A 26,986-nucleotide genomic window follows, 5' to 3' on the forward strand; every position below is an offset into this window, starting at 1 on the left:
TGAGTGACACTTGAAATTGACTTCTGACCTTCACACCACACACACGCACACACACACTGAATGGAAGGGCAGGGAAGAAGAGAGAGAGAAGGAAGGGAGGAAGCAAGAGAGAAACAGAGAAACTGGCCTTGGATCCAGAGCCTTCTAACTGCAGAGTATTCTTCCAAGTGAAGCAGGCATTTGCACAGAATGTCTTGGTCATAGAACTTCCATTTGGTAGGGCGCTTAGTTTCATTCCGTGTCTCGTGCTGCGGGGGAGGGGATCTGAATAACATAAATCATTATCCTTAGTAAAATTAAAATGATATGTCTTCTCAGGCTTTCATTATCCACTAGGTCGTGACCTTCTGAGAACAAGAGAGAAATTACACAACTAACAATTTAACCCAAGACATTCGTAAAAACAATTAGTAAAGCTAGAACGGACATGTACCCCAGGTACCGTGTATACATTCAACACCTACTGACGTACCTATTCTTCCAACAGAGCCACTTTCAGGGGTAGTTAGGCCCCCATTTTACAGGTGAGAAAAGTGAGAGTCAAAGCAATTAACTGAGAACATAGAGAGACAGGGCTGTTAAGCCAAATGGCACAGTTCCCAACAAGGAGCAGGGATCTGAAGTCAGAGTCCACTCCCAGGTCCCATGTCCTTTCCTTTCCCCCAGTGGACAGTGTCCTCTCAAATATAAGTCCTAAATAACCAAGTCAAGTCAGTTTCGCAGCACCATTAGTGTATCTAATAAAGGCACAAACACCTAGTGAAGGGCCGTTCTAAAAAATAACGTTCAGAAAATAGCTTTTTTTATTATTTTTGAGAAGGCTAACTCCAACCTCCCTATACGGCCTAGGATGACCTACAACGTCCTTCCGCTAATGCCGGAGGTGCTGATATGTACAACTGTACCAGCGCAGGCAGTGCCCAGGATCCAAGGATGCTCAAGTCCCTTCTGTAAGCTAACCCGCTGTCTCCACAGACTCCAAGCACTGTCCAGTGCCTGTATCATCTCTTCTGTAGGAGGCCACTTGTTCATTTCCTGGCTGCCCAGACTCCCAAAATAACCACACAGAAACTATTAACTAAATCACTGCTTGGCCTATTCGCTCTAGCTTCTTATTGGCTAACTCTTACATATTAGTTTAACCCATCTCAATTAATCTGTGTATCACCATGTGGCAGTGGCTTACCAGCAAAGTTTCGGCTTGTCTGTGTCTGGCGGCTCCATGGCTTCTCCCTGACTCTGCTTCCTTTCTCCCAGCATTCAATACAGTTTTCCCACCTAGCTAAGTTCTGCCCTATCAACAGGCCAAGGCAGTGGTATTCACAGCATACAGAGGGGACTCTCACATCTCATCTGTAGATGATGTCACACCGAACAGTATCAGGTATTCCTGAACACTGTTGGTCACGAAGTAATGACAAGAGAAAAAGTCTGCACGTTTTTAGTCTGTATGCCATTCTTCTTCTGAAACGGTCTGTGGTTGGTTGAATATGGATGCAAGGCCCCTGGGTATGAAGAGCTGAATGAACTCCCTGCTGAAGTCTCCAGGAGGCCTTAGCCCTCTAGAGGCACTCGGTCTCTGGGTGAGGCTGTCTCCTCATCATGACCCTGCATGCAGACCCTACAGCCATTGTTCCCTGGACTTCTGCCTACTGCTTCTGATGGAAGCGGTGCTCTGGGGCAATCTTCCTTTGTCTTTCATCTTTTCTCACCCATAACCTTTCATCCAGTGTTGCATTTGTTTCAAGTGGGAGGTCAAGCTAGTCCCTGTGACCCCATCTTGGCTGGAAGCCAAAGTGGTTTCAAGGGGTTTTGGATTGCTTCCTGTCTTGCTGCATAGCCATCTGTGCACTGAGCGGGTTCCCTTTCTTCTGTGTACTAGCTGACACATCTCATTTACAAAGTAAATTTGAAGAAAGACAAATGACCTGCTTTGCAAAGGCATTCACAACCTAAGAAAGATTTTACTATCAGAAAGGTTTTACTCTCTGAAAGATTTGTATAAATCTGTGAAACAGAGGAGTGAAAATAAAAATGGCCAGTAAAGTTTTTTTCTTTTCTTTCTTTTCCCTTCCCTTTCCCTTCCCCAATCCTGAGGATTGAACCCAGGGCTTCCTGCAGGCTCAGCAAGCATACTACCACTGACTGACTGTCTCCAGTCCCTAATAGTTATCCCTCTCAGAAGTAGTATAGTTGAAAATCAAAATTAAACATCAGTTGACATGTCTGTAATACAGCTTCTTGTGTAGTCATCAAAATAGCTGGACTTGAGTTTTAGTGATAATGCTTTTTATAATAGAAAAAGTTTACACTCAACAATAATAGTATTGATTGTTCTGACTGGTGAATCTACTACTGTCTTAACTTCCCCCTGTTTGCAAGATTTCTATTGTAAAATGCATGACTTTCCTGCTATGGAGTGGGGCCATTTATTTGCCTTTGGACACTATAGGGCAGAGCTTGGCGCTCCTCCATAAAGGACTGGACAGGAAATGCTTCATCTTTTGCATACCAGATCAGGGGCTGAGTCACCAGTCCAGCACTGTAGGCCAACCAAGAGTGACCCAGGACAGTGGTGTGGCTGGGTGCCAGGAGATACTTTCACAAGGAAGTGGCGGGTTGACTTTGCTTCTGGGTATTGTGTGCTGACACTCCCTTCTATCCCTCCCCCTGTGGGCTTCTGAGGGTGTGGGTCAACTGAGCCTCCATCCCACCATGCTTGGGTGTTGTCAGGGAGCTATGTTCACTGACTTTTCTTCTTCTAAGGTGCTTAATAAAAAGCTGTTATCATGTAGACTGCACAGGCCAGAAAGGGTGTGGCCTTTGCAAAGGAGCCAAGTCACTTCTTCCTCCTTAAAAGGTGTTCTTTTAAAGACCATTATCTTAGTGTCATTTTGACTCTTCTCTTCCTCAAGTGAAAAAGTTCATATTTGGCAAAACTGAAAGTCTTGGTCCTTGGTTCAAAAACTGAGAGAGTGGTCAGGAGGATTTTCTAGCCCACTTTCCTCGGCCCCAAGTAAAATCTTAGGATGCTATAGTCCCAGAAGGAGAGGCAAGCCCAGTTACCTTGCCTCACCTTTACGCCTGCTTCCAGAATTCCTTCCAGCTTCTCCCAGGGTGTTGTTGCTCTATTTGGCAGAGTGAACCTGGGAGAGTGGAGCCTAAAAATGAAAAAGACTAAAGTCTCATGCAATAACTAACTTTATTCAGGGCATCAATTTATATGCTGAGGGTATTCTGAGGATTGAGCAAGGTCACATGAGCAGAGTTCACTTGAGTTCAAATTGTGTAGTCACAAGTGTAGATGGAAGTTTCTGTCCTGCCTGGTTCCACAGCCGTTCAGTCCTAAAGAAATACACAGAGGCTTATATTAATTATAAACTGTTTGGCCTGCTAGCTTGGGCTTATTATTAACTAGCTCTTACAACTTAAATTAGTCTGTAATCCTTATCTGTGTTTAGCCACTTGCCTTGGTACCTTTTATCAGTGCAGGGTTTTCATCTTACTTCCCCTGCATCTGGGTGGCAACTACAGACTGAGCCTTTCCTCTACCCAGAATTTTCCTAGTCTGGTCACCCTGCCTCTACTTCCTGCCTGGCTACTGGCCAATCAGCATTTTATTAAACCAATATGAGTGATAAATCTTTACAGGGTACAAGAGCATTATCCCCACAACACACAAGGGCAGGTGCTGTTCTGACACTGAGGTCTTGAGCAGAAGACATCATGATGTTCTATACCTCTATGTCACCATTTATACCACAAGTCACATGTTTGTTAGTTGGCCACTAAGGTCATGGTCCTTCAGATCTGATATAGGAAGGAGGAAGTGGACCCTCCTAAGCCAGTGTGACTAGGAAAGTCTTGGAGCCACTAAGAATGAGTTGGGCTGGGTGTGGTAATTCACCAGTAACACCAGCACTCTGGAAGCTGGCGTAGAAGAACTACCGTAAGTTCAAGGGTAGCCTGAACCGCATAACAAGTTGCAGCCCAGCCTGGGCTATGGAGTGGCACCCTTGTTGGAAGAAAACCAAATAAACAAAATATCAAAAAGACTAGGATGGTCTAACTAAGTGTTACATGGGGTCAAATTATCGTTGCCAAGAGACCCCTCCCCCAACCATCCCACTTGGCTCTTTCCACTCCTCCTTCGTCTTCACTCCTGACAAACACCACAGCCCCGGTGGTACCTCAAGGCGCTGGCCAATGTGCTGTCACCCACAGAGTGTTAGTGTTCCTAGGGAGCCCCAGCTGTGCTTACTTCTGCACAATTCTCCATCTTACTGAGGAACCTGAACCCCAGAGGGCACATTGCCTCTGAGACGTCCCGAAGTGCATACTCAATATCCAAGCCACTGGGACCTGAGTGTGACCAGCCATGAACTCAGTGCCCACTGCCAGTGGGGGCTTCTTGACTCACAGCTGTGACCTTTCCTCTTCTGTCTCCTCAGAGATCGCAGGGACCACAGTGTCTGAAATTTCCGGGCCCTTTTCCACGGAAGACATCGCCAGCAACTGTGTCCCAGCACAGGCTCTGAATGAGCCCATCTTGTGGATTGTGTCCTACGCCCTGATGAGTGTTTGCGGAGCCATCCTCCTGGTTCTGATTCTCCTCCTGCTGCTCCCGGTGCGATGCCGACATGCTCCCCGTGACCCCGAGGTCGTAAATGATGAGTCCTCACTGGTCAGACATCGCTGGAAATGAAGAACCCCGTCTGAACTCCAGCAGCCTTGAACTCACTCTTCCAAGAGGGATGTCTCCGGTCGACTTTTCTGTCTGTTTGTCTGGAATCTCGACTGTGCATCTCAATGCCTTCCAGACTCACTGTATCTTGATTACTCTTGATTTCCAAGCTTCCAAATCTTTTCTACTTCGGAGGGGAATGATAATAAAAACAGTTCATTGTGAACCAAAACGGTGCATTGGGCTTCTGGCTTTATGGGACTGGTTATGCCAAACTGCCCAGTGTACCTCAAAAAAAAAAAAAAAAACAACCCAAACAAGTTGAAATAGACCATGGTTAGTCATCATCCCTTCTTCAACCTCAGGAAAAATGAGTACATTTAGTTGCTAGTTTTGGTTTTGACCATGTTAGAAGGCATTTGTCAGACTACTGCCTGGTCTAGAACAAATGAAAAGGCTTTCAATATTCTAGCCCTGTGCCTGAAAAATCACTCAGCCTTCTTCCGAGCCTGACTGCCTAACAGGCCCTTGGGTGGGTCTTGGGCTCCACGCAGAATGAGAATTGACACACAGCTCACACCCCACACAAGTCCTTGCCAAGGGAAGGTCTTCTGACCGTCTAGAGTAAGATGGAGTTCTAATGAAATGCCTGTGGTATCTTTCATGTGAAGGTAAAGATGTCTCTTGTGTGGCTTGGGTGGGATACAGGCAACCTCATTCCCATCATTGCCCTGGCCCATACGGTGAGGCAGAGCAGGTGCTGGGTTGCATGCCACTCTTGACACTCTGTCTCCAAGCTGATCACAGTCACATACGCTAACTCAGATTTAAAGTTAATTAATCATGTTTTAATGAGGAAAACAAACTCCCCCCCCCCTTTTCTCTCTGCCATCGTAATTGTTTCTTTTCTCCAAATCTTCTCTGGAACTAAGTTGGTAATTACTGATCTGGGAAATGGAGACATGGCCAGATGCCCGTGCTTCTGACCAGCTGTCGGGGAAGGAAGACTCGTGACTTGGAGCCTTTCCACTGTTCTGAGTCCTTTGAAGCCATGCGCTTCCCTTCGTAAAACGCCTGGGGCCCTAGTGTGCCATCCAAAGCAGCTTGAAGGCACCTGACTGGCTGATGACCTGCATGGTGTGGTCCTTCCCTCTGGGGGAGTTAAAGCCTTAGCAGTAGGGGGGGGGGGGAATCAGCAGTGTCTGTATTTACTGCCGTTTGAGGCCTTTGTCAAAGAGAAGTGAGACCTCTAACTCCATGCAGCCACTTGTTTATGGTGGGACATAGCTGGCATGCAGAGCGAATCTTGCTTCCAGTCACGTTACTGTGCCAAGTTCGGTGTCTCGTGGTGCTGCCTCTGGGACAGGTTGGATAGAAGACATTCCTCCCAGAGTACTAGGCGTCCCCTTCGGCAGGAGTGTCTTTGGTGTTGACAACAGACCTTGTATGGACATCTCAGCCATCTGTGCTGCTCACCCGGTCACCTCCATATTGAGAAACACATGGCTATGCCAAGGATATGCAGGAGCCATCCAGCATGTTGCAGTGAACTGGAAGACTCCCCGGTAGCCAGAGGAACCTTCTGTGAGACTCCTGCGGGAGAGGAATTGAGCCGTGGCTGAAGGAGATCAAGCAGAGGCAGGGACAGCACCGTGTTCTCACATGCTCACAGATGTATCGGGCATGCCCTGGCTGAGGATGAGTAATTCCAAAATGCACTACGGGGTTAGAAATCTCTAGAAGTGGGATTCTGCTTTCATGTTGATTTTTCCATTGGTTCCTGTCTGCTGGGCAGGTCTGCGTGGAAATGAACCAGGTTCTCACTGACTCTGCCCAGCTTCCCTGTGCTGTGAGGACTCTCAGTCCCTAAAACAGTTTTTTACACTCAGGATGCCTGGTTCTTTGTAACAGGTCAGGATATTGAAGTGTGAAAGTTTCTACCACACCAGGTTAGTGGGTACCCACATCACAGTACAGGATGCTGACAAGCAGGTGTCCTGGCAGGTAGGAGAGTACTACCATTTTCTATATTTCGTATCAGATGAGTCTACCTTTGTATCTCAGATGCCACTGGATGTGACATTTTGCTGGGTATGCTTAAGTTATAAAAGCATAACTTAGCAACCAGAATGAAATAGATAGTTGAATTTGGGACATTTTCCTGGCATGTACTGCTTTTGAATTCAAAACTGTGGTGACGCCCACCATCTCAAGTTCTGCAAACTGTTGACTTCACTTGACAGACTTTCAGGAAGGTTTACCTTGAACAGAAATTGAAGTAGCACCCTTTTGAGGGTCGCAGTTTTATTTCGAATAGGATGAGGAAAACACTGGTGGATGGGGATGCCTCCCACCTGCAAGATGCAACTTTGCTTCAGTTTGTCATAAACCTGCCAGCTCTGATGAGAAACCAGGCTTCGCTTTGATGTAAAACAATTACCTTAAGTAAGCTGATGCTTTCTTCCTGATAAATTATCTAGAAGTCTGGAATTATCTGGGGAGGGTGGTGGTGCACCCCTTTGATCCTAGCACTCATGAAGTCTGGTCCCTGCCAATCTCTGTGAGTTCAAGGCCAGCTTGATCTACATAGGCAGCTGAAGTTATTTTTAAGACAAAGCAAGAATCTATAATCTGTGTCCAGTCTCTTGGTATGAATTGCATCTTCTTGTGTCTTTTTGAGTCAGAAAGAAGTGCCTGGACTTAGAGAGATGTGTGTGCTGCACATAACCATGGGTTGTGTTCTTCCCAGGAACATCCTACTTGAGCATTCTGGAGAGAATTTATCCAACTGGTCCTGAAACCCAGAGGTTTGAGTAGGAGATACACTTGGGTCAGAAAATTATGGAAGTCAAGTAATTTCCAGAAAGCAGCAATGAGGACCCCACGGAGATGTGAGGAAGTTATTTTCTAAAGCAGGTTCCATTCTCTCATTTTAGAGGAGGGGAGGGACTACTTAATGATCTAATTAAGAACGGGGATTTGCTAAATTGATTTTACCACTTTCTTACCTGGTGAAATAGCTATGCCTGGTTGGGTTTTGAGTTCCAACTTCCTCCCTGGGAATAGACCATTGCCCAGAAATCTGTTCCACAGCCAAGGATAATTGAATTTCAAAGATTTTATCTTTATTAGTAGAAACCAAATAGCTGGACAGCATCCCAGTGTGTTTTCTTTTGCATCAACTTACCAAAATTGATTATTGGCAAATCCACTGGGGGGAAAATCTCCACTATTTTCTCAAGAAAAACAACTGAACACCAAACTCCACAAAACTAGTTTTTACTGTCAGGAAAAGTCCACATAAATGATTATGTACAACTCCAGTAAGTTTTAAGAAATACAGACCTGAACTTGGAGCAGTTTCTCAGAGAAGGGGTTGTAAGAGAGTCATGATGTGATTAAAATAAGCTCACAGAATAAGCAGGGTTAATGCTTTGGGGAAATGTGCTTCAGTCCTAGGCATTAAATGCTTTCTTTCACCCTCAAATTATCCTACTCGGTCTGAGCTGTCTCACTTTATGGAACTACAACCCCCATCCCCAATTTCAAGAACATTGAGGCATTGAAGTCAGCCTTGACAAAGAAAGTACGTGGGAGGCCGGTAGCCTGCGTGTTGCCTGAACCAAATACAGATTGGTCAATTCCATCAGCAAAGAGTCAAGGATTCCTGTGAGGTGATAAAGTCTAGACTCTTCAGAGACAAGGCCTGAAGGAGTCATGAAGAGGCATGCCTCCCCTCAGTCTGCAGTTCCTCAGTGATCTAGAGAGCCAGGATATCCGCAGACAGTGTGGGCAACCCATTTTACTCTGAGCCAATGACATTCAACAAAGGGCAATTTATTTGCTTAGATGTCTCTTCCAGAAAGACCAGAAATGCCAGAGTTCAGGAGTGGGACCCAAGCCTGAGGCTACAGGTTCAAGGCTATGTGCTGGGGAATTCACTGGGCAAGAGAAAGTTACTCAGGCTACACGACTTGGTCAAGTTACTTTGGGGGACTGTGAACCCAGGAAGGGCTCCTGACAATTGAAGCTGGATAGCCCCATGATAGCCAGCCCTGCTGCGGTAAGCTTTGTATCTGAGCCCTGTCTACAGTGTCCCTGGTCTTTCTGCAAGAGTTGGTCTCATGGATCTCAGGGTGCAGAAGTACCAGTCTTATTCAGAGTCAGCATGGAGAACCCAGGCATCTGCATTATAGTCTGATCAAGCACGTTGGGTCAGAGAGTGAACTGAAGCAGTAGCCATGTTGCCAAAAATTTTGAAAACCAAATTAATAGTCCTCGTGACACCTGTGCATCTACAAAGCTCACGAGTGAGGAGTTGATGAGGGGTGGGGTGGGTGAGCACTCACAATGTCAACGGCAAAGGGCAGGGATTTTTTCCTCACAACCCCCATGCTTCCTTTGGATTTTATTTCCGATGTTTTAGCCAGATGTTCTCTGTTTCTAAATTTAGCTGTGCCCTATAATTTTTCACAATAGTTACTCTTACAGAGAAGATGGTAGGTGAAGGCTAGACCATAAGTTCAAATCCCTGTCAGGGCTTGTGTGTTTCTTGATCAAGCCCTCAATTGTATTTGTATCCCAGTGACAGCCAGAAAGAGAATGCTAAGTTATCCATTTAGGAATGGAAGGGTCAGGCAGGTGGTGGCGCACGCCTTTAATCCCAGCACTCGGAGGCAGAGGCAGGCGGATCTCTGTGAGTTCGAGACCAGCCTGGTCTACAGAGCTAGTTCCAGGACAGGCTCCAAAGCCACAGAGAAACCCTGTCTTGAAATAAAAAAAAAACAACAACAAACAAATGGATATTTGTGTGAGATTAACCGAGGTTGGTCTAAACTGGACCATATGGTGTGTCCCCACGCATCAATCAGAGTAGAGCACACATCCATAGGTTTCGTAATTATAACCAGTAGAGGCAGGATCAGCCCTCACTTTAGCTGAGCAGTTGTGGTCACATTGGTGTCTGTAAAAGGTGTATAAGACCACCTGCTTCAACACTGGAGTCTCTCTGCATGGTCTTTTTTGGTGGGGTGGGAATTTGATCGTTTGTATTCACAAGTGTCCAGATCAGAGGAGCCACCTGGGCTTGCTGTTTTCTGCTCATTGTTTGTTATGGACATTGCTAGATTCTGAGATAAGTATGCAGCGGCATCCTACCTAGGCGAGAAAACTCTCACAGGGGCCCCACATTGCCAGAGTGGGTTCTGCTGAGTGTAGACTGCATTGTGAGGTCATTGAGTGACCCCCTTCTGAGATTTAAAAAAAAAAAGACATCGCTAATTAAGGCTCTATTGTTCAATAATAAAAATCACAAGTTACAAAATTTCTTGGGGTTGGGAGTGTAGTTCAATAGTATTGTGCTTGCCTAGCACCCAGAGAGCCCCAAGTTCAAGCCCTGGTACTGAGAAGGAAGGAGGGAGGAGGAGAAATGTCTTCATAGTTTTATGAAATATCCCTAGGAATATAAAATCAGGCCGCTTCCCCCTCGTTTTCCTTTGGTGGCTATAGTGCTGCACATTCTTACCAGCAAGGGTTGAAGGTCTCTCTAGCAACGACTCAGTTAAAAACACACAGAGTAGGTTGTAGCGGTATGCTGGTTTTTACTCTTCTTACCTTTTTGGGGGTCCCGCCACCCAGCTCCCAAATGAAATCTCAGAGAGGTTTATTCTTAGGTATGAAGGTCTGGCCTTAGCTTGGCTTGTTTCTTGTCAGCTTTTCTTAGCTTATATTCTCCTGCCTACCTTTTGCCTCTGGGCTTTTCCCATTCTCTGACTTTTGTAAATCTTATCTTCACTCTCAGGATTGCTGTGTAGCCGGATGACTGACCCCTGACGTCCTCCTCCTCCTCTTCTGGCTACTTCTCCCTCCCACATTTCTCCTATATGTCGTCTCTGCCTGCCAGCCCTACCTATCCTGTCTCCTGCCTCGCTATTGGCATTCAGATCTTTATTAGACCATCGGGTGTTCTAGACCAACAAAGCACCGCAGCTTCACAGAGTGAAACAAACGCAACATAAACAAAAGTAACGCACCTTAACTTAACAGTCCCCAACAGTAGGCTCTCATATGCTAATGACAGCTGGAGTTCGGAGGATAAAAAAGGTTGTTTCCTGCTACTCAGTTCATCTGCACAGTTGAGTAGTCTAAGGTTTAAGATACACTGAAAAGGAGAGATGGCTCAGTGGTTAAGAGCATTGCCTGCTCTTCCAAAGGTCCTGAGTTCAATTCCCAGCAACCACATGGTGGCTCACAACCATCTGAAATGCGATCTGGTGCCCTCTTCTGGCCTGCAGGTAGACACACAGACAGAATATTGTATACATAATAAATAAATAAAATATTTTTTAAAAAGCCACTCGTGTCACCTGGTTCCTGGCATACAAGGTTTGGGTTCTGGTTCAAGAGCTCTAAGTCGTGCACCAGGCACGGTGGTCCATGACTTTCATCCCAGCACTTGGGAAACAGAGGCAAGTAGATCTCTGAGTTCAATGCCAGCCTGGTGTACATAGTGAGGACCTTGTCTATACATAAACAAACAAATAAATAATCCAAGTTTTCTACTGAATTCTAGAAAAGGCAGGAAGTAGTTGCTTTGCAAAGTGTATTTTATTGTAGCCCTCATTATTTTCACATTTCCATACACGGTTCTAGGGAATAACTTGTATTTCTGAAGATGTTTCTTATTGACTGATGTTTTCTTTGTGACTCTCCATTTGTCTTTCTGAGTCTGGGCACTGATTACAAATCAACTTGTGGTTAGAATAATATCTGGAGCAGAGAGACATTTGTGCCACTGAGTGATTTCCTGGCTACCGACAAACACCCACGTGACTGCTGGGCCCTCCAAACCTGGAGTTTTCTAAAATAATCTTATTTTTGTACTTGTCCATCCCACTAAGGTGTCCACCACTGAAAAGGAATGAGACGTCTGGCTCAGTCTGAATAAATAACACTTTCTACTTGTTGGGTTCAGAACTGTTTCTTCAGCCTCATGCTATGCCTCGTGGGTCTCAACTCTGAAATTCCTGCAGGTCACAGCCGTTATTTCTACTCCTTCCATATGGGAAAGTAACAAAGATAAAGTGTGTGTGGAGGGCCCAGGATCAATGTTGAAAAGGCAAAGCATGCCAGGATGGGAGGAGAGGATGGCCTCGTAGAACCTGACAGCCAGCCACAGGGCACTGCTCAGGGATGCAGAGCCGCAGTAAGTGCCCTGGTATGTCCACTCTGAAGCACTCACCCATGCACATGTCTGTGTGGTAAAGATCTGGCTTAGTGGTTCAACCTGAGGAGGCCCCTCTGGGAAACGACTGAAATACTCAGCAAGCCAAACAACAGCCTCTGAGAACCGTGTCTTAGTTTTTTAAAAGAGACTCTTTAGGGGCTAGAGAGATGGTTCGGTGGGTGGAATACTTGCTATGCAATCAGGAGGACTGAGTTTAAATCTCTAACACCCTGGTAAAAAGCCAGGTGTGAAAATGCAAACATCTCGAACGCCAGGGCTGGGGGAAGGTGGGCACAGAGACAAGTGGATTCCCTGGGCTTGCTGGCCAGCCTGTTTAACTGGAAGGGAAACGCCAAGTTTGGTAATAGGCTGTCTCAAAAAGGAAGGTGGGGAGTAATAGAGAAAGATACTCAAAGTTGAACCCTGGCCACAGGCACACACACCCACACCCTATATGTGACTTGAGAGGCACACAATACAGGCTCTTCCATGACTGTACTCTTAGTATCCACAGGAGGAGGAATTGAAAATTTTTTCAAAGCATTCAAACACCATTTGAACTAGTACCATAGTATGCTTAAGTACTCACGGGAGCAGGGGCAATGAGTGTGATAGGAGGATTGTGAGTTCAAGACCCACTAGGCTACATTGTGAGACTCTGTCTCAAAATACAAGCAAAACCTTCATTAGGAAGAGAGGCAGCAGCGAGCCTGGAAACACCCAGGAAGCTGTTTTCTAATCACCAGTGTTAGGAAAGATCCTAAGAGGAGCTGCTCTGCTGGCACAAAGAAATCCAATCAGGTCAAATCAAACCAAATTAAAATGCCTATGTTTTAATAAACACAGCACTCTTGGATGGCCGAGAGCACAGCCGGGGAGACAGAAAAACAGGGAGAACACGCAAAATCCGGGACCACGTGTTCCGCCTCTGGGCACCCATTTAAATGCCTTGTGGGAGTGGTACTGACCCTCCCCTGGGGAGGGATCAGAACCTGGCATGCTGGGATTTGGAGTCCAGACCAATGCAACTCCCAGTCCGGGGGAGAGGAGCTGGAATGGATGCCAGGGACTGGGGTGAGGCTCCCAACTTAACATCACAACCAGGGAGACACTTGCCTTTTGATTTTGTTTTGGAAGTCACCGCTATTTGTGGGTATGTTTGCAGGTGTGATGCACATTTTTGTCACTAGGTGGAGGTGTTGAGAAGCTTTGTGGACAGAGCTGTTCTTAGTCATCTGTAAATTTATGTAGCTTTCTCTGGCAGCTTTATCAAATGCCCATCCTTCCACTCTGCTCACAGGTCTTGCCAAGGCTGATATAGGTTTCCAGATCAGGTTTCATGTTTAAATTCTCTATGCACATTTGTGCTTGGCTGTCATGCTCGAAGGAAAATTGAGACGCGGAAGGATGCCTTAAAGTCTCTAGGTTCTCACTTTCAGTGGTGTGGTCCATAATTTTTTTTTAAAAGCACCCTTTTGTAGGACTGGAGAGATGGATCAGTGTTACAAACATAAGGACCTGCGTTCAAATGCTCAGAACCCACATACAAATCCAAACACAGTGGCCCCCAACTGTTATCCCAGTAACAGTGAGACAGGAGGCAGAGACTAGAGTTCTGGAGGCTGGGGTTAGCAAGCAGGGTGGTGCAGAGATCCAGGCCAGAGAGAGATCCTGCTCAAAAAGTAGAAGGCACCTAAGGATCGACACCCAAGATTGTGTCTTCAACCTACACAACACAGATATACACAGACACACAGACAGAAACACAGGCACGCATGTACATGAGCAGATACAGATTTATTTTTAAAGTTTGTCACATTGCTAGGTCTCTTGTCTTGACCCCTTGCAGCTTCCTTTATGTGACAGACATGGAAAATCTAAGGGTTTGGGGGTTTTTGTTTGTTTATTTGTTGGAGTTTTGTTGTCATTGTTAGGTTTTTTTTTTTTTTTTCTTTTTCTTTTTTGGCTAACTCCAAATGGTTCAGATTATACAACATTGATGGAATGCAGGGTTGAGGTATTTCTCCCTCAAAGAAACCCTTGCTTGCTCCACGCCACGCCGCAGACATACATGGCAGATGGGAAAGCCTCACTAATAGGAGAATTTGACAAGCTTGTGCCGAGCCTGTTCCAGCCTTGAGAGCCGCCTCTTCAGGAACTTCCTCTTCTCTGAGGTAGCCTTCCGCTCAGCCAGGAGCCTGTTGCAGTTAGCCTTGTCCTGTAAGAGCTGAAGCATGGCTTTCTCCATCTCTTTCCCAAATGTTTGTAGGGTGAAGTACTGGATGATCAGGGGGATCTGTCTCCCAATGCTCCTTCCGCACTCCTAGAAGAAGGGGCCGGACACAGAAGGGTTAAAAGTGGAAAGAGCCATGAGTGCCAGATAGACCCAGGTTTCCAAAGGGGAAGACCCTAGCAGGTGTGCAGGACTGGCCTGGTCTCAGACCTGTTAGCATGCAAGCAGAGCATGACCTGGACAGATATCAGTTTGTTGGGATTCTGCCCTACCAGCTTCCCTTCAATAGAAAGGGGTAAAATGAGCTGGAATATGGTCCACAGAAAGCCCAACTCCATTTCCAAATGGCAGATATCTGCTGACAGAATCGCTCATCTGTCTTCATCAAATCTCAGAGCTTTCAGGGACAGGGAGCAGGATTATGCCGGGCAGAGCTCTGGGCTAGCTGCCTGAAGAAAGTTGGTTTCTACCTGAGAGGATTTTCTGCCCAACTCCTGTCCTGAGATAGGATGGTGTCCTAGACATACAGTACTGGTGGTTCTACAAGGGAAATACTTCTCTGGAACTCAGTCTCCTTCCCTGGGATAACATGAGCACAGCACTCTGGGGATGGTTAAGCCAATTCACCATATCAAAGAATGCTAGAATAAAAGGAAGACAGATCACAAGTACCTAGCTGGCAGTTCATGGACATATTGCAAGATGGCATGCAGCATAGATATATTTTAGGACCAAAGACAGCTGGAATGTGGCTCATCTTCAAATGGAAGTGGAATAGACATATCAGGGACACAGGGGGCCTTTCTGGAGGCATAAGGACCTCAGACACCCAAATGTGGACACCTTAGGTAAGAGAAGGACCACAGCTTGGAAAAAAGGCTGATGCCTGCAGACACAACCCCCCCCACACACACTTCTTCTACAACATGCAGGGACCTTGATATTATGCTCTGAGAAATAAGACAGTAGGAAGAACAGATGTGATTATACTGGGAAGAGGTCCCTGGGGTGATCAGACTCCCAGATAGAAAGTAGAAAGATGGCAGCTGGGGAATGTGAGAAAACTAGAGTGGGCATTTAACGGAGGAAATGCTGTTTGTGGCAGATGGAAAGTCCTGGAAGGGCATGGTGGCAATGCAAAGGTATCTAATGTCTCTCAGTTGTCACACCAAACAGCAGTTGACGTGGAAAGGCTTGAGTTGTGCATGCTTTACCAAAATTAAAGCAAAGAAGATAAGTAAGTCATAGGGTGCCAGGAAGCCAAGCCGCATGGTGCACACGGGAACTACCCTAAGGGGACACACTGCCCCTGGCATACCGAAAGGCCACCTAGGAAACCCAGTGTACAGGTCAGAGGGCCTTTCAGAGTGAGGGCCAGAACAGTCTCCCGGATCTATGCCAATGCCTGAACCTGCTTGATACTGAAGGTTAAAAAGTCTAGAGGGTCAGAAGTGTAGTGAAATTCTGAAGCACTTTGGAGTCTGAGGCAGGAGGACTCCCAGGAGTTTGGGGCCATCCTGGACCTTGTAAGTTCCAAAGCAGCCTAGGCTACACAATGAGATGCCACCTTTAAAAAATAAATTAATAAAGATCTGAAGTGACTTTAGATGTACAAGAAAATCCTAGGAACTTTGCTAGGAACTCCAGAAATACAACGTCTGTTTAAAACACAACAAACGCAAGACTGGGAAAATAGCCCTCCCACAACTGAGCTGGGTCTTTCTGGGGCTGGTACTGTAGAAGCAGTTTTTGGAGCCTACCAGCTGACCCTGTGGCTGAGGCTTCTGGAGGTCAGTTAACACTCCCTGTGCAGAAGGAATCCCTGCTGGTGTTAATTTACACACATAACACTACACAGAAAAGTACACTGAAGGAGAGGGAGTGGCCTGGAAACCTAGTGGCTGTGGACCATTCCCACACTTACCTGGTAGTAGGCATTCAGGTGCTGGGTCATTTCAGTGACAGACAAGTCCTTTTGAGGAGGTTGAGAATTATATTGAAAGGTAACTGCATTTAACACTTTATTATTCTGTTTCTTGGCTCCATTCTCTCGGACCTCCTCCAAGGCTCCCTTGTAAACTTGGTCCTGGCAGTAGACAATCTGCTCCATCTGGAAGTGAAGTCGGATCAGCGCTTCAGCTTGTTTCTCTTGCTTTAATCTGATATCTTCAATCTTGGACTGCAAGGAGAGAAAAACAGTCACCAGCCTGTTGTGGGATATTTGTACGCTGTGCGAAGATGCGTTGCTAGGGTCGGTGTAATAACAAGCGGAATCACCAATAGCTAGACAGAAAGAGGCTAGGCGGGATTTCCGGGGACAGAGAAAACCCTGGGAAGAAGAAAGGCAGAGTTGTCAGACTCTGAGGAAGCAGAATGGGCAGTACAGAGATAAGGAGGCAGAATGTAGATTAATATAAATCGATTAAGTTAAAGGAGCTAGTTGGAGAAAATTCTAAGCTAATGGCCAAGCTTTCATAATTAATAATAAGTCTCTGTGTCGTTATTTGTGGGCTGGTGATCCAGAGATAGTCTGACTAGAAGTTTACTATAACAGCCGTCAAGAAACACATGATGCAGAATAAGATCACAGGACACCTGGTCCATCCACAAGTATCAGGCCACCCCCCAAGAACAAACACTGGTATCAGCTTGGAACAGCCCCTGTGTCCCCTTCCTCAGCTCATTCAATGCCACCCTGCCAGCTGAGGCTGGAAACCAGGGGAAGCCTGAGCCGGGTGTGGGTAGCCACCTGCTGCAATGGTCAGTCTTCAGTGTCAGCTTGACTGGATTTAGAACCACCGTGGAGGGTGTTTCCAGAGAGGTCTGACTAAGTGAGATGGGAAGGCCCACCCTATTGAGGGCAGCACTATCCCATAGCTTGCAGTTCTGGACTGAATACAAAGGAGGAAGAGCTGAGCAGCATCCCTGCTATGATGGCCTGTGTTTCCTTAAACTGTAAGCCAAAGCCATGAAGCTGCACTCGCTACACACTGCTCACAGACAAACATCTGTCAAGGGATTCCGTGAACGGCAGACGGGTTTTTATTATACTTCATGTGCCCATGGGCTATCAGGAATAGGTTCATTTCCTCTGCAAAGAACCATGCTCCTGCCTAATAATGCTCTTTGGACTTGTGGGTTTCAGTATCTCACCTCTGAATTCATTTCCCCACCCCTTCTTCCCAGTATCATAAACTGCTTTAACCAGAAGAACTGTAACCTTGTCTTGAAGACACGAACATAAACTTGAGTCTTCATTTCTCTGAACAGACACAAGAAAGTTGGGATGGTCTCAAACAAAGAAATGGTGCTTGTCTATTATTCTTTTAAAAATAATGGGGGCTGGAGAGATGGCTCAGTGGTTAAGAGCATTGCCTGCTCTTCCAAAGGTCCTGAGTTCAATTCCCAGCAACCACATGGTGGCTCACACCCATCTGTAAAGAGGTCCGGCGCCCTCTTCTGGCCTTCAGGCATACACACAGACAGAATATTGTATACATAATAAATAAATAAATATTTTTAAAAAAATAATATGTAGTTTGATTTACCTTGGCAGCACTGAAGAGGTTAAAAAAGTCACCAAAATTGTTCGACGATACACTTATGAAGGCCTTTCGAACCATGTCTGATGAAAGAGGGGAACAAAAGTTTAATATTCACAAGACCGTCTGTACTTTGTATAGACTGGGAGTGGGGGAGTGAGGTTAATCTGGCTACAAAGTTTCCTTTCTGTTCCCTCTGCCTTATCCTCTTCCCCCTGTAAAGAGGAGGGTGCACTCTGTGGCTGAGGAACTCTGCAAGTATCTGAACCTCTCGCTATCTCTCGGCATGGATTATACCCTGTACCGCAACTAGCTTCAAAGGATGTTTCTAGCAAATTATAAATACAGAAATTCCTTGTCTGAAACTTCTCACCTCTATCTCATTCCTGTCTGTGAGCCCAAAGTGCCCAGCCATCTACATGGAATAAACCCAAGAGCCACTTCCAGGAGTTGGAAAGTTAACATTAGCCCCTTTACTCTGGAGAATCCACTTCCAGGAGTTGGAAAGTTAACGTTAGCCCCTTTACTCTGTCTGTGGAATTTGTCACGTAAGCCACTAAAGCCTAGGTGTCATGCAGGACGGGTCGTAGACATGATCCCCTGACGGAAGCGAGGGCACAGCCTTTGATGCCTCTTTAGGTGTTATCCAACATTTTTTTTTTTAATGAAGTAGGGCTCTAACTGGCCTGAAGCTTGCAAGTAGAACAAGTTGGCTGACTGGTTAGCCTCAGATCCCCCCCCCCCCACGTCCCCATCTCTGCCTCCACAGTGCTGGGATCATAAGTGCATGTTGCTACGCTCAGCTTTTATGTGGGTTCTAGGGATGCAGGCCCTCATGCTTTCAAAACAAGCATTTTGCTCAATGAGCCACCTCTCCAGTCACTGTGATCTGAAATCTTACATAATCCTACCCATTTTTTGCCTTTAAAAATAAAACTTCCATTTGCCTCCGTTTCCTCACGTAAACCCAGTGTCGACTGAGGTGCCAGGTTCTTCACTACAGCTCTGTGCTAGGAGCTACACCCCAGTCCCAGTGACAAACCTTCTGCCTCTTTTGTAATTTCCAACCAAGAGAATGGGAGGCCCCTGACAGTGAACCTCCGTGGCCTTGTACAGCATTCCTTAGGGACACTGTGTGCACTCACCAGTGACCTTGTGTAGCATGTCCACAGCTGGCTCCTCTAGGACTTTTATTTGCTTTTTGATGATGTTCTCAAACGTCATATAGTTCACAAACCCTGGCAGCTCCCGGCCACGATACTGATTTTCAAATACTTTGATCTGGCTGCATATCTCAGCAGAACCTAGGGTTGAAAGTATTGTTTTTACAGAAACCATCTTGCAAGTTTTTTTTTTTTTTAAAGAAATAAAACCAACTCTGGTCTTTCTTAAAAGATGAGTACAAAAAAAAAAAAAGGAAACAAAATAAATGTTGATTATGTTCCTTTAAGACTACAATAAAAAAAAAACTGTGTCAAAGGTTACTTCTCTCAGTGGAGACAAAGTGAAATGCAGAGCCAGAGACCACAGCAGAATACATCAAGAGGAAACCAGGAAACGACCTTGTGTGAGAGGGTTTATGAGTCCATTTGCATTTGGCCAGAGAAGAAGGCTCAAAGTGCACTGTAGAAGGAGGCAGGGGAAGCAGACAGGCACCTGGAAGGCCCAAGTGTACATGAAGCAAAATGATTAGTTCTTCTCCCTGCTTCCAGAACGACTTCTGTGAGAGACATCCCATCAGGAGCAGACCCTGCCCAAGACTCCTCTCTCCTATCTCTGGAGGGAAAGTGGTTCCATGGGAAAGGTATAGGCTGGCATTTCACATGCAGTTTCACCCATTTACAGTGGGCATGCCAGCGACTTCTAGCAAATCACAGGTCTCTGCTGTGACCCAAACTGCCCTTTTCTGACCGCTTTCTGTCCTCTTGAGGAACGGTTGCTGACATTGAAATCAGTCCTTCACACGCTTTCCTCTCTCCAGCCCTCTATATTGTGCCTGTGCTTTTTGTCTGCCCACGTCTACCCAGACCATACGCCATCTCCATCTTCTCTCTATTCAAAGAGCATAGATTCTTCTACAACCGATGATTAACTGGGGTGATTAACCTGCATTTTTCTTTAGCTATCCTTAAGAAACAGAAACAGATAGTTTGGGGTCTGTGACTCAAAGAAGATCAAATGTGGCTCCTGTGTCCACACTCCAGCCATTCTGTTTTTGGGTTTTTTTTTTTTTTTCGAGACAGGGTTTCTCTGTGATTTTGGAGCCTAGCTCTTGTAGACCAGGCTGGTCTCGAACTCACAGAGATTCACCTGCCTCTGCTTCCCGAGTGCTGGGATTAAAGGCGTGCGCCACCACCGACCGGCACTCCAGCCATTCTGATCCCCTGCATAACACTCTAAAGTTTCCCCCAAATCCCAGGTTCATGACGGTTCCTGTAGTCACTGCCATGGAAGGAACATGTCCCCCTAGTTTGTAAGTTGAACCTCATCCCTACTATGTTGACATTGAAAGATAGGCCTTTAAAGAGTGACCAGGACATGCTGGCCTCACCTCACAGATGGGATGTGTGTCCTCACAATGGAGGCCAGAGGAAGCTGGCTCTCGTTCTCCACATTTGGTCCTCCAAACATGAGGACCGAGCTAGATAGTACCATCTTTGGAGCAGAGATGAAGCCCTCACCAGTCTCCTCATCTTCTGGTGCCTCGACTTTGAACTGTAGGCAAGACGTTCTTTTGACTGTAGCAATCAAATTCAAATTACCACAGTGTCACTTACACTAACCCAAATGGATACTCACTGTTTTCGAAGTGTTTTTCAATATATAAATTCCATTTAAGAAATTCACTTCTCAGGTTGGTAAACAGCCGACTCTCTCCCTCTGATATGGTTTCCTGTGCTTGTACCAAAGCGGTGATATCCTTATTGAAGGCATTAATTTTCTGTGAAGGAGATAATTCACATACAACGATCAGGTGGATAGATGAAGCTCATACCATGAGGGTTGTTGAGCCACATGAAGTAATGAGGAGGCAAGTCTTTGGCACCAGGAAATCCTTCTCCTTCTCTCTGTGCCCCCCAGTCCCCACCAGCTTTCCCCTGCTTTCGTCCATTAGTGCTGGTCACTCTTGTAATCCTAGCGATGGACAGAATAGGCTTCTGTCCATCTTAGGAGACTGAAGACAGAAGAGATTCCTGTGAGATAGTGGATGCAGGATTCCTCTATGGGAAGTCGCAAGTGATAGCGTACATCAATTAGAAAGAAGGTTCTCTCATTGCCGTCTTCTGGTATATCTGCGCCGTACTTCTGCAGCTCCTCCACTGCAACCTGATAGCTCTCCTTTATTTGATTTTCCAGTAGTGGCAGCGATTTCTGAAGTAAACAGAAATGAGTGGGACATAGACATATAGATGGGGAATGCAGAGGAGGCCCCAAACTCCTTAGAATCTTGTCTGTTACGCAAACTATCTATCCCCTCATCTGTGTGGACTTCCCATGGCTCCTCAACCAGTGAACCTTGGCAGACAGGATTTCCTGTCCATCCCTGTGACATTCTGACAGCCTTTGAAGGCTTCCCTGGTGCACAGTAGTGCCTTAGAGATACGCTTTCCACCTAGGTCTACCCACACACCTGCGCTGGGCATACAACTCTGTAAAACTGCCCGCTACATATGGTTCATGCTTAAAAGAACCATCCAGAGACAGTTCCTCACACATCTAAACATAAACTCTGCAGAGACCCTACACAGAGCACCTTCTAGTAGCTTCTGAGACAAGAACAGATGAACTAACATGAGATCCTTCAATTCTTGTGTTATTTTCAACAGATCTCTACAGCTTGCTGTCCCCAGACTTCTCAAGGCACAGAACTCAGCAAGAGCAGGCCTGCCTCTGTCTGCATCAAGGAGGACCAGAGAAGGTCACTCAAGATCATGGTGCCCTGCAGATGCCCTGATCTCCACCTGCATCCTGGGGGCTGCAGGAACACCTTGAACACAGGAAGAGCCCAGGGGTTCTTCCCACAGCAGTCCTCAAGCAGGTATGGACACCAAATCCACATGTGCTGAGTATTCTCAACACCCCAGGTGAGAACTAAGGGGCTTGAGATGCAGACTCCACCAGGTCAGAGAAAGTGAACGTGGCTTCTATCTGAAGAGGCCATTTGAACTCAAACTCTCGAGGTCAGTTCCAGAATGAGGGTCTCACAGCCATGCCACCCAGAACCTAAGGGTGACTGCAGCAGGAGCCAGCACAAAGCCTTCAGATGCTGGAATGACTGACTGCCAAACACAGCATGTCTGTGCAAAGAGATCGTGACCAGCTGTGTGCCCAGAACCGTCCCGGTCCCAGCTTAGCCTGATGAAGACCCAGCCTCCCTGGCTTACACAGATGTGTGCGATGAGCTCCGTGGTCAGTCTCTCTGCCAGACAGGGCACGGTGGCCTTCCCATCCTCCAGAAGAACACTGAGGGAATAGGAGAGAGGGGCCCATTAGACTCGGCCAAAACACAAGTCTGCAGTCTGCTGTGGGGAGGCCAGGGCCAGTTTGGGAACTATCGATGAACCTTGAGATTGGTACTCATGAAGAACCCAGAGATGGTTTTGTACAGTGATACAGGGGAACCAGCTAGGATAGTTCCACAATGGGCTGCAGTAATCCCCCTCAGCACATTAATAATCAGAGTAAAATCTGTTCTCCATAAAGCATATGCACACAACCACAGCTATGTTATAGCACAACATCCCATTCCATGTGTGATACATGTGAACACACATGCACACCTTCTATGTGTGACACACAAGGATACACACATATCTTTCTGTGTGTGACATGTGAGTAGGCACACACACACACGGTTCCATGTATAATACAAATTTTAGCATATACACACCCATCCATGTAGTCTACACGTATGAGTATATACATTAATGCTTATGCACATTAATATACACAGAGCATATAGATTCAGATCTTCATTCACTGGGCAGAGGTGCCTCCCTCCCACTCTTACCAGCTGAGTTCAATCCCTTGGTCCACCATGATGGAAGAAGAGAACCAATTCCCACAAGTTGTCCTCTGTTCTCAACATGAGCACTGTGGTGCCTGTGCATGCACAAACTATCCCCCCCTCATACACACACACACACACACACACACACACACACACACACACTCTCCTCGTGTCAGGCCTGCTCTTGACTAGCGATTTTCACTACATGGAACAGTATGGAGGCACCTGAAGTGTGGGTGCTCCTTGAAGAAGTCTTGCTCCATCTTCAGGGCCTCAGCCAGGGTTATCCGCTTCTGGATGTCCTGCTGACCCCTGCACTTGACTATCATGTAGCCCTTCTTCAGGGGGAACACGAGATTCCTCACCACATCAACGACCTTGTCTTCAGCCCCTTTGTCCACCAGATCAGGCTTGGTCAAGATCCCTACGGGACAGGCATTGAGATTGGAGAACACACACTGGTGAGAACCAGCCACCAGCAGCCAAGGGCTACTGCCTATCTGTGCTGAGTAGTTTTATATCAAGTTGACACAAGCTAATGTCATCTTAGAGGAGGGAACCTCAATTAGGAAAATGTTTCCAACCAGGCACGATAGCGCATGTGTTTAATTCCAGCACTTGGGAGGCAGAGGCAGGCAAATCTCTGTGTGTTCAAGGCCAGCCTGGTCTACAACTGGAGGTCCAAGACCAGGACAGTCAGGGCTAGAGAAACCCTGTCTCAAAAAACCAACCCCATCAAAAAAAAAAAAAAAAAAGAAAGAAAGAAAGAAAGAAAGAAAGAAAGAAAAGAGAAAAAAAGAAAAGAAAGAAAATGCCTCCATCGATTGGACTGTAGGCAATCCTGTAGAATCAATGATTGGTGGAGAAGGGTCCACCACTGTGGATGGTGCCATCCCTGGGCTGGTGGTCCTGGGGTCTACAAGAAAGCAGGCAGAGCAGGAAGCATTCCTCCATGGCCTCTGAAACAGCTTTTGCCTCCAAGTTCCTATTCTGTTTAAGTTCCTACAGTGACAAGCTGCATCTAAGTTTGGGTTTTTAATGCTGTGAATAGACACCGTGACCACAGCAACTCTAATCAAGAAAACATGTAGTTGAGGTGGCTGGCTTACAGTTTCAGAGGCTCAGTTCATTATCATCCTGATGGGGGCGTGGCAGTTGACAGGCAGATGTGGCGCTGGAGCTGAGAGTGCTAAATCTTGCAGGACACAGGAAGTTGACTGACTGTCACACTGAGGGAGGCTTGAGCAAAAGAGACCTCAAAGACCACCCCCACAGTGACACACTATCTCCAACAAGACCACACCTCCTAAGAGTGGCCACTCCCTTTTAGGGTCATTTTCTTTCAAGCTATTACAGACTGTTACCTGGAAGAGTAGGTGGAAATAAGCCCTTTCTTTCCCAACTCGCTTTTGGTCATTGTGTTTGATCACAGCAATAGTAATCCCACGACATAATCCGTTGTGAGATAGAGAGGGTAGCTAAAGAATCCATGCAAAGTACACAGAGACACGGTTCAGTCCCTCGATCAGCTGCAGTCTCCTTCCTAGCGCCTCTCCATGGCCACCACGCAGAGAGACAACAGCTATTCATCCGTTCACTGTGTGTGGACCTTACCATGGATCCTCAGCCAGTGAGTCTCAGCAAATACTATTTCCTCCCCACGCTTGCCCACCTCTGACTCCTCATGCCTTTCCTACCAGGGAGACAAGATGAAGGGCTCGCTTCCTCCCACCTCAGTGGGACCCTGGCTGTGCTGAATTTGGTCCATCTGGATTCAGGGGATGTATCCCCACTGGCACACACACCACTGTTATCTCCACTCTCCTCACCTATGGTCCTGTCCCCGTCAGGGTCCACCTCCTGAGCCATGCTCAGTGCCTCTGTGGTGGCAATGTCCACATTACTGGGGACCACCACCAGGTTGATGGTCTCCTGTTTCTGGATGTACATCTTGATGAGTCTTTTGATCTGTAAGAAATGAGATGGTGACTCCTAGTTATGGAGACGGACTGAGCGTGAGATGGTTGTGGCCATCCACTTGCTTCAGGCTTTGGCTTCCATGGACTGCACCCCTCTTTAGTGAATCCTGGCCATTCAGTCTCACTCCCGCCTCCACAAGGTCCCTCCTAGACATAGCCCTGGACATACTCCAGTGCCCCTTGCAGCCCAGTGTGGGTCAGAGTAGAGTCTAGAGTCTCACCTGCTGTCCGATGTCTGCAGGCTGGTTGCCCACAGCCACCCTGGTGATCCCAGGCAGGTCAATCAGGGTCAGGTCCGGGACATTTGGGGAGCTGACATCCAGGCTAATGAGTTTATCACTGATTCCCAGCCCTACCCCAGCAATAAAGTTCTGGCCTGTAGAGGAGGGAAAAGGAAGTCTGGTTAAGCTTTGTGGGGCGGGATAGGGAGAATAGACTGAGGGAATCTAGACTAGATAGATGGAGGGGATCTTCTTCCAGGGAACTTTGGGAAAGCATGTCTTGGCTGTGCATGACCCCACAGGTTCCTGTATTGAAAAGTTGGATTGGTCCCCAACTGGTCATAATTTAAGCTTCTAGACACTTTGTGAGGTGGAACCCCGCTAGAGGAAGTAGGTCACTGGGGGACAGGTCCATATGTCTCATTTCTGGCTCTTTCCTGTGGCACTCAGCTTCTCTCTGTCAACACTTGTCCCTGCCATAATGATGTTCCTCCCAGGAGCATAGGAAAAGGTCACCATAGACAAAAGCCCTCTGAATCCAGGAGAGAAAGTATTTTCCCTGAAAGGTGTCCTGGGAGGTATTGGGCCACAGCCACTGAGAAGGAATACAGAGTCTCTTCTGTGCGGGGGTCCTGGGTGACAGCAGGTTGGAAGGGGTCTCATTTGTGTGTGTGTGTGTGTGTGTGTGTGTGTGTGTGTGTGTGTGTGCTGGAACAGGGTCCTGACAGAATGACTCTACACTTCTCCTCCGACTCCAAGCAGGGTTGACAGGCAGTCAGAGGATAAGGGACAATGGGACACCGACCTTTGTTGATGGCCTCTTCCACCTGGGAGGGATCTGAGAGCTCCACTTCAGTGTCCTCATAGATGACCTTGCCTCTCCACTCCTCTCCTGGTTCCGACTTCCTCAGTTTCAGCACCAGAGGGCACCTGGTGACGATACCTAGGAGATGCGGTCCCTGTGAGCCCAGTGCTCTCCTCCTAGTATGGCACCCTCAGCTCTGTGGGGACCTTAGTGGAACCTTTAGGGTACCAGACATCTCTCACTAGCCCCCTCCCACATCCTGTTCACTGTGCCCCTCAGGCTACTTTATCCTGCCCCCCGTTATGGTCTCCTTCCAACTCCTGCCCTTTCCATGACATTTAAACTGGGTCCCTGGACCACGTCTGCTCTGACCTCTCCCTGAGCACTTGATGACCACCTCGGTCATGGAGTTTAAGCAGCAACACTAACCTGGACACCAGTCTCCTCTCCAAAGGGAATGTGTCACCTCAAAGGAAGGGTCTAAGAACCTGAACCACTTAGTCATGGCTTCTGCAAACTGCAGATTTCAAGTGACTCACAAAATGTACAATGGAGCAATGGACTGAAAGCTGCTCCCACCCCCACCCCTGTTTGGGCGCCTGGACACCTACAGTGACTGTTGGATACAGAGCTTCAAAGGAGGTAACTTAGGCTCATGGAGGGCTTGGGAAGCTGCATGGGAGAAGCCCAAACCCTAAAACCGGTACCCTTGTGAGAGGAGGAAGAAACTGCTAGACTGCACAGAAGAAAGGCTGCCCTCAAGCCAAGGAGGAAGACCACCTTGACCTTTGTTCTGCTGTGTGCCCAAACTGGGAGGGGATCTGCTTCTATCTTTTGAGCCCCAGGTCCCACAGTCTAACAAGGCAATAAGCACGGAGATCTCACCGCTGCCTCTGGGGAGGGCCACTCCTGAAAGTGCTTCCAGCACAGAGCTCTTCCCTGAGCTCTGGTCCCCAATGACTGCTATGGCAGGCAGGGCCAGGTCCTGCTCCACGCCCAGGGCCCGCAGGGAGTCGATGAGGTCAATGCAGGGCCGCACCTTCTCCTCATACTGCATGCAGAGGTTGTTCACAGAGTCCTAGATGAGGGCAAAGCAAGAGTGAGGTTGTGCTCCATGGGAGTGCTCCACCCAAGGCTGCTGGGTTCAAGGACAGTTATACACTGTGTCAGAATCCTCAACACAGTGATAAATGGGAAGAAAATATTTGAAGAAACAATAAACATGGGTTCCTCAATCTTTTTTTATTTTATTTATTTATTTTTTATTTATTTATTAAAGATTTCTG

General features: G+C 46.9%; 2 protein-coding genes across 3 annotated transcripts in view; one reads left to right on the forward strand and one right to left on the reverse strand.

The window, feature by feature from the left end:
* Nucleotides 1–4,916, forward strand: part of Bace2 (beta-secretase 2) — an 81,586-nt gene extending 76,670 nt beyond the window's left edge. Inside the window, exon 9 of the mRNA XM_050162039.1 lies at nucleotides 4,452–4,916. Within this exon, the coding sequence (XP_050017996.1) occupies nucleotides 4,452–4,705 (254 nt within the window). The 3' untranslated portion in view covers nucleotides 4,706–4,916. The remainder of the gene's footprint in view (nucleotides 1–4,451) is intronic.
* Nucleotides 4,917–13,687: 8,771 nt separating this feature from the next.
* Nucleotides 13,688–26,986, reverse strand: part of LOC126513583 (interferon-induced GTP-binding protein Mx1-like) — a 19,379-nt gene continuing 6,080 nt past the window's right edge. For both annotated transcript variants that reach the window (XM_050162038.1, XM_050162036.1), the window contains exons 3-14: nucleotides 26,586–26,778; nucleotides 25,701–25,838; nucleotides 24,896–25,050; nucleotides 24,525–24,663; nucleotides 22,921–23,119; nucleotides 22,070–22,148; nucleotides 20,934–21,056; nucleotides 20,484–20,625; nucleotides 18,830–18,988; nucleotides 17,691–17,767; nucleotides 16,067–16,321; nucleotides 13,688–14,232 (exon numbers count right to left, since the gene is read on the reverse strand). In XM_050162038.1, the coding sequence (XP_050017995.1) occupies nucleotides 14,002–14,232; nucleotides 16,067–16,321; nucleotides 17,691–17,767; nucleotides 18,830–18,988; nucleotides 20,484–20,625; nucleotides 20,934–21,056; nucleotides 22,070–22,148; nucleotides 22,921–23,119; nucleotides 24,525–24,663; nucleotides 24,896–25,050; nucleotides 25,701–25,838; nucleotides 26,586–26,778 (1,890 nt within the window). In that variant the 3' untranslated portion in view covers nucleotides 13,688–14,001. The remainder of the gene's footprint in view (nucleotides 14,233–16,066; nucleotides 16,322–17,690; nucleotides 17,768–18,829; nucleotides 18,989–20,483; nucleotides 20,626–20,933; nucleotides 21,057–22,069; nucleotides 22,149–22,920; nucleotides 23,120–24,524; nucleotides 24,664–24,895; nucleotides 25,051–25,700; nucleotides 25,839–26,585; nucleotides 26,779–26,986) is intronic.

This window comes from Alexandromys fortis, unplaced genomic scaffold (genome assembly GCF_014885135.2).
Source record: "Alexandromys fortis isolate MF-2015 unplaced genomic scaffold, M_Fortis_MF-2015_v1.1 scaffold_128, whole genome shotgun sequence".
NCBI classification, from domain to species: domain Eukaryota; kingdom Metazoa; phylum Chordata; class Mammalia; order Rodentia; family Cricetidae; genus Alexandromys; species Alexandromys fortis.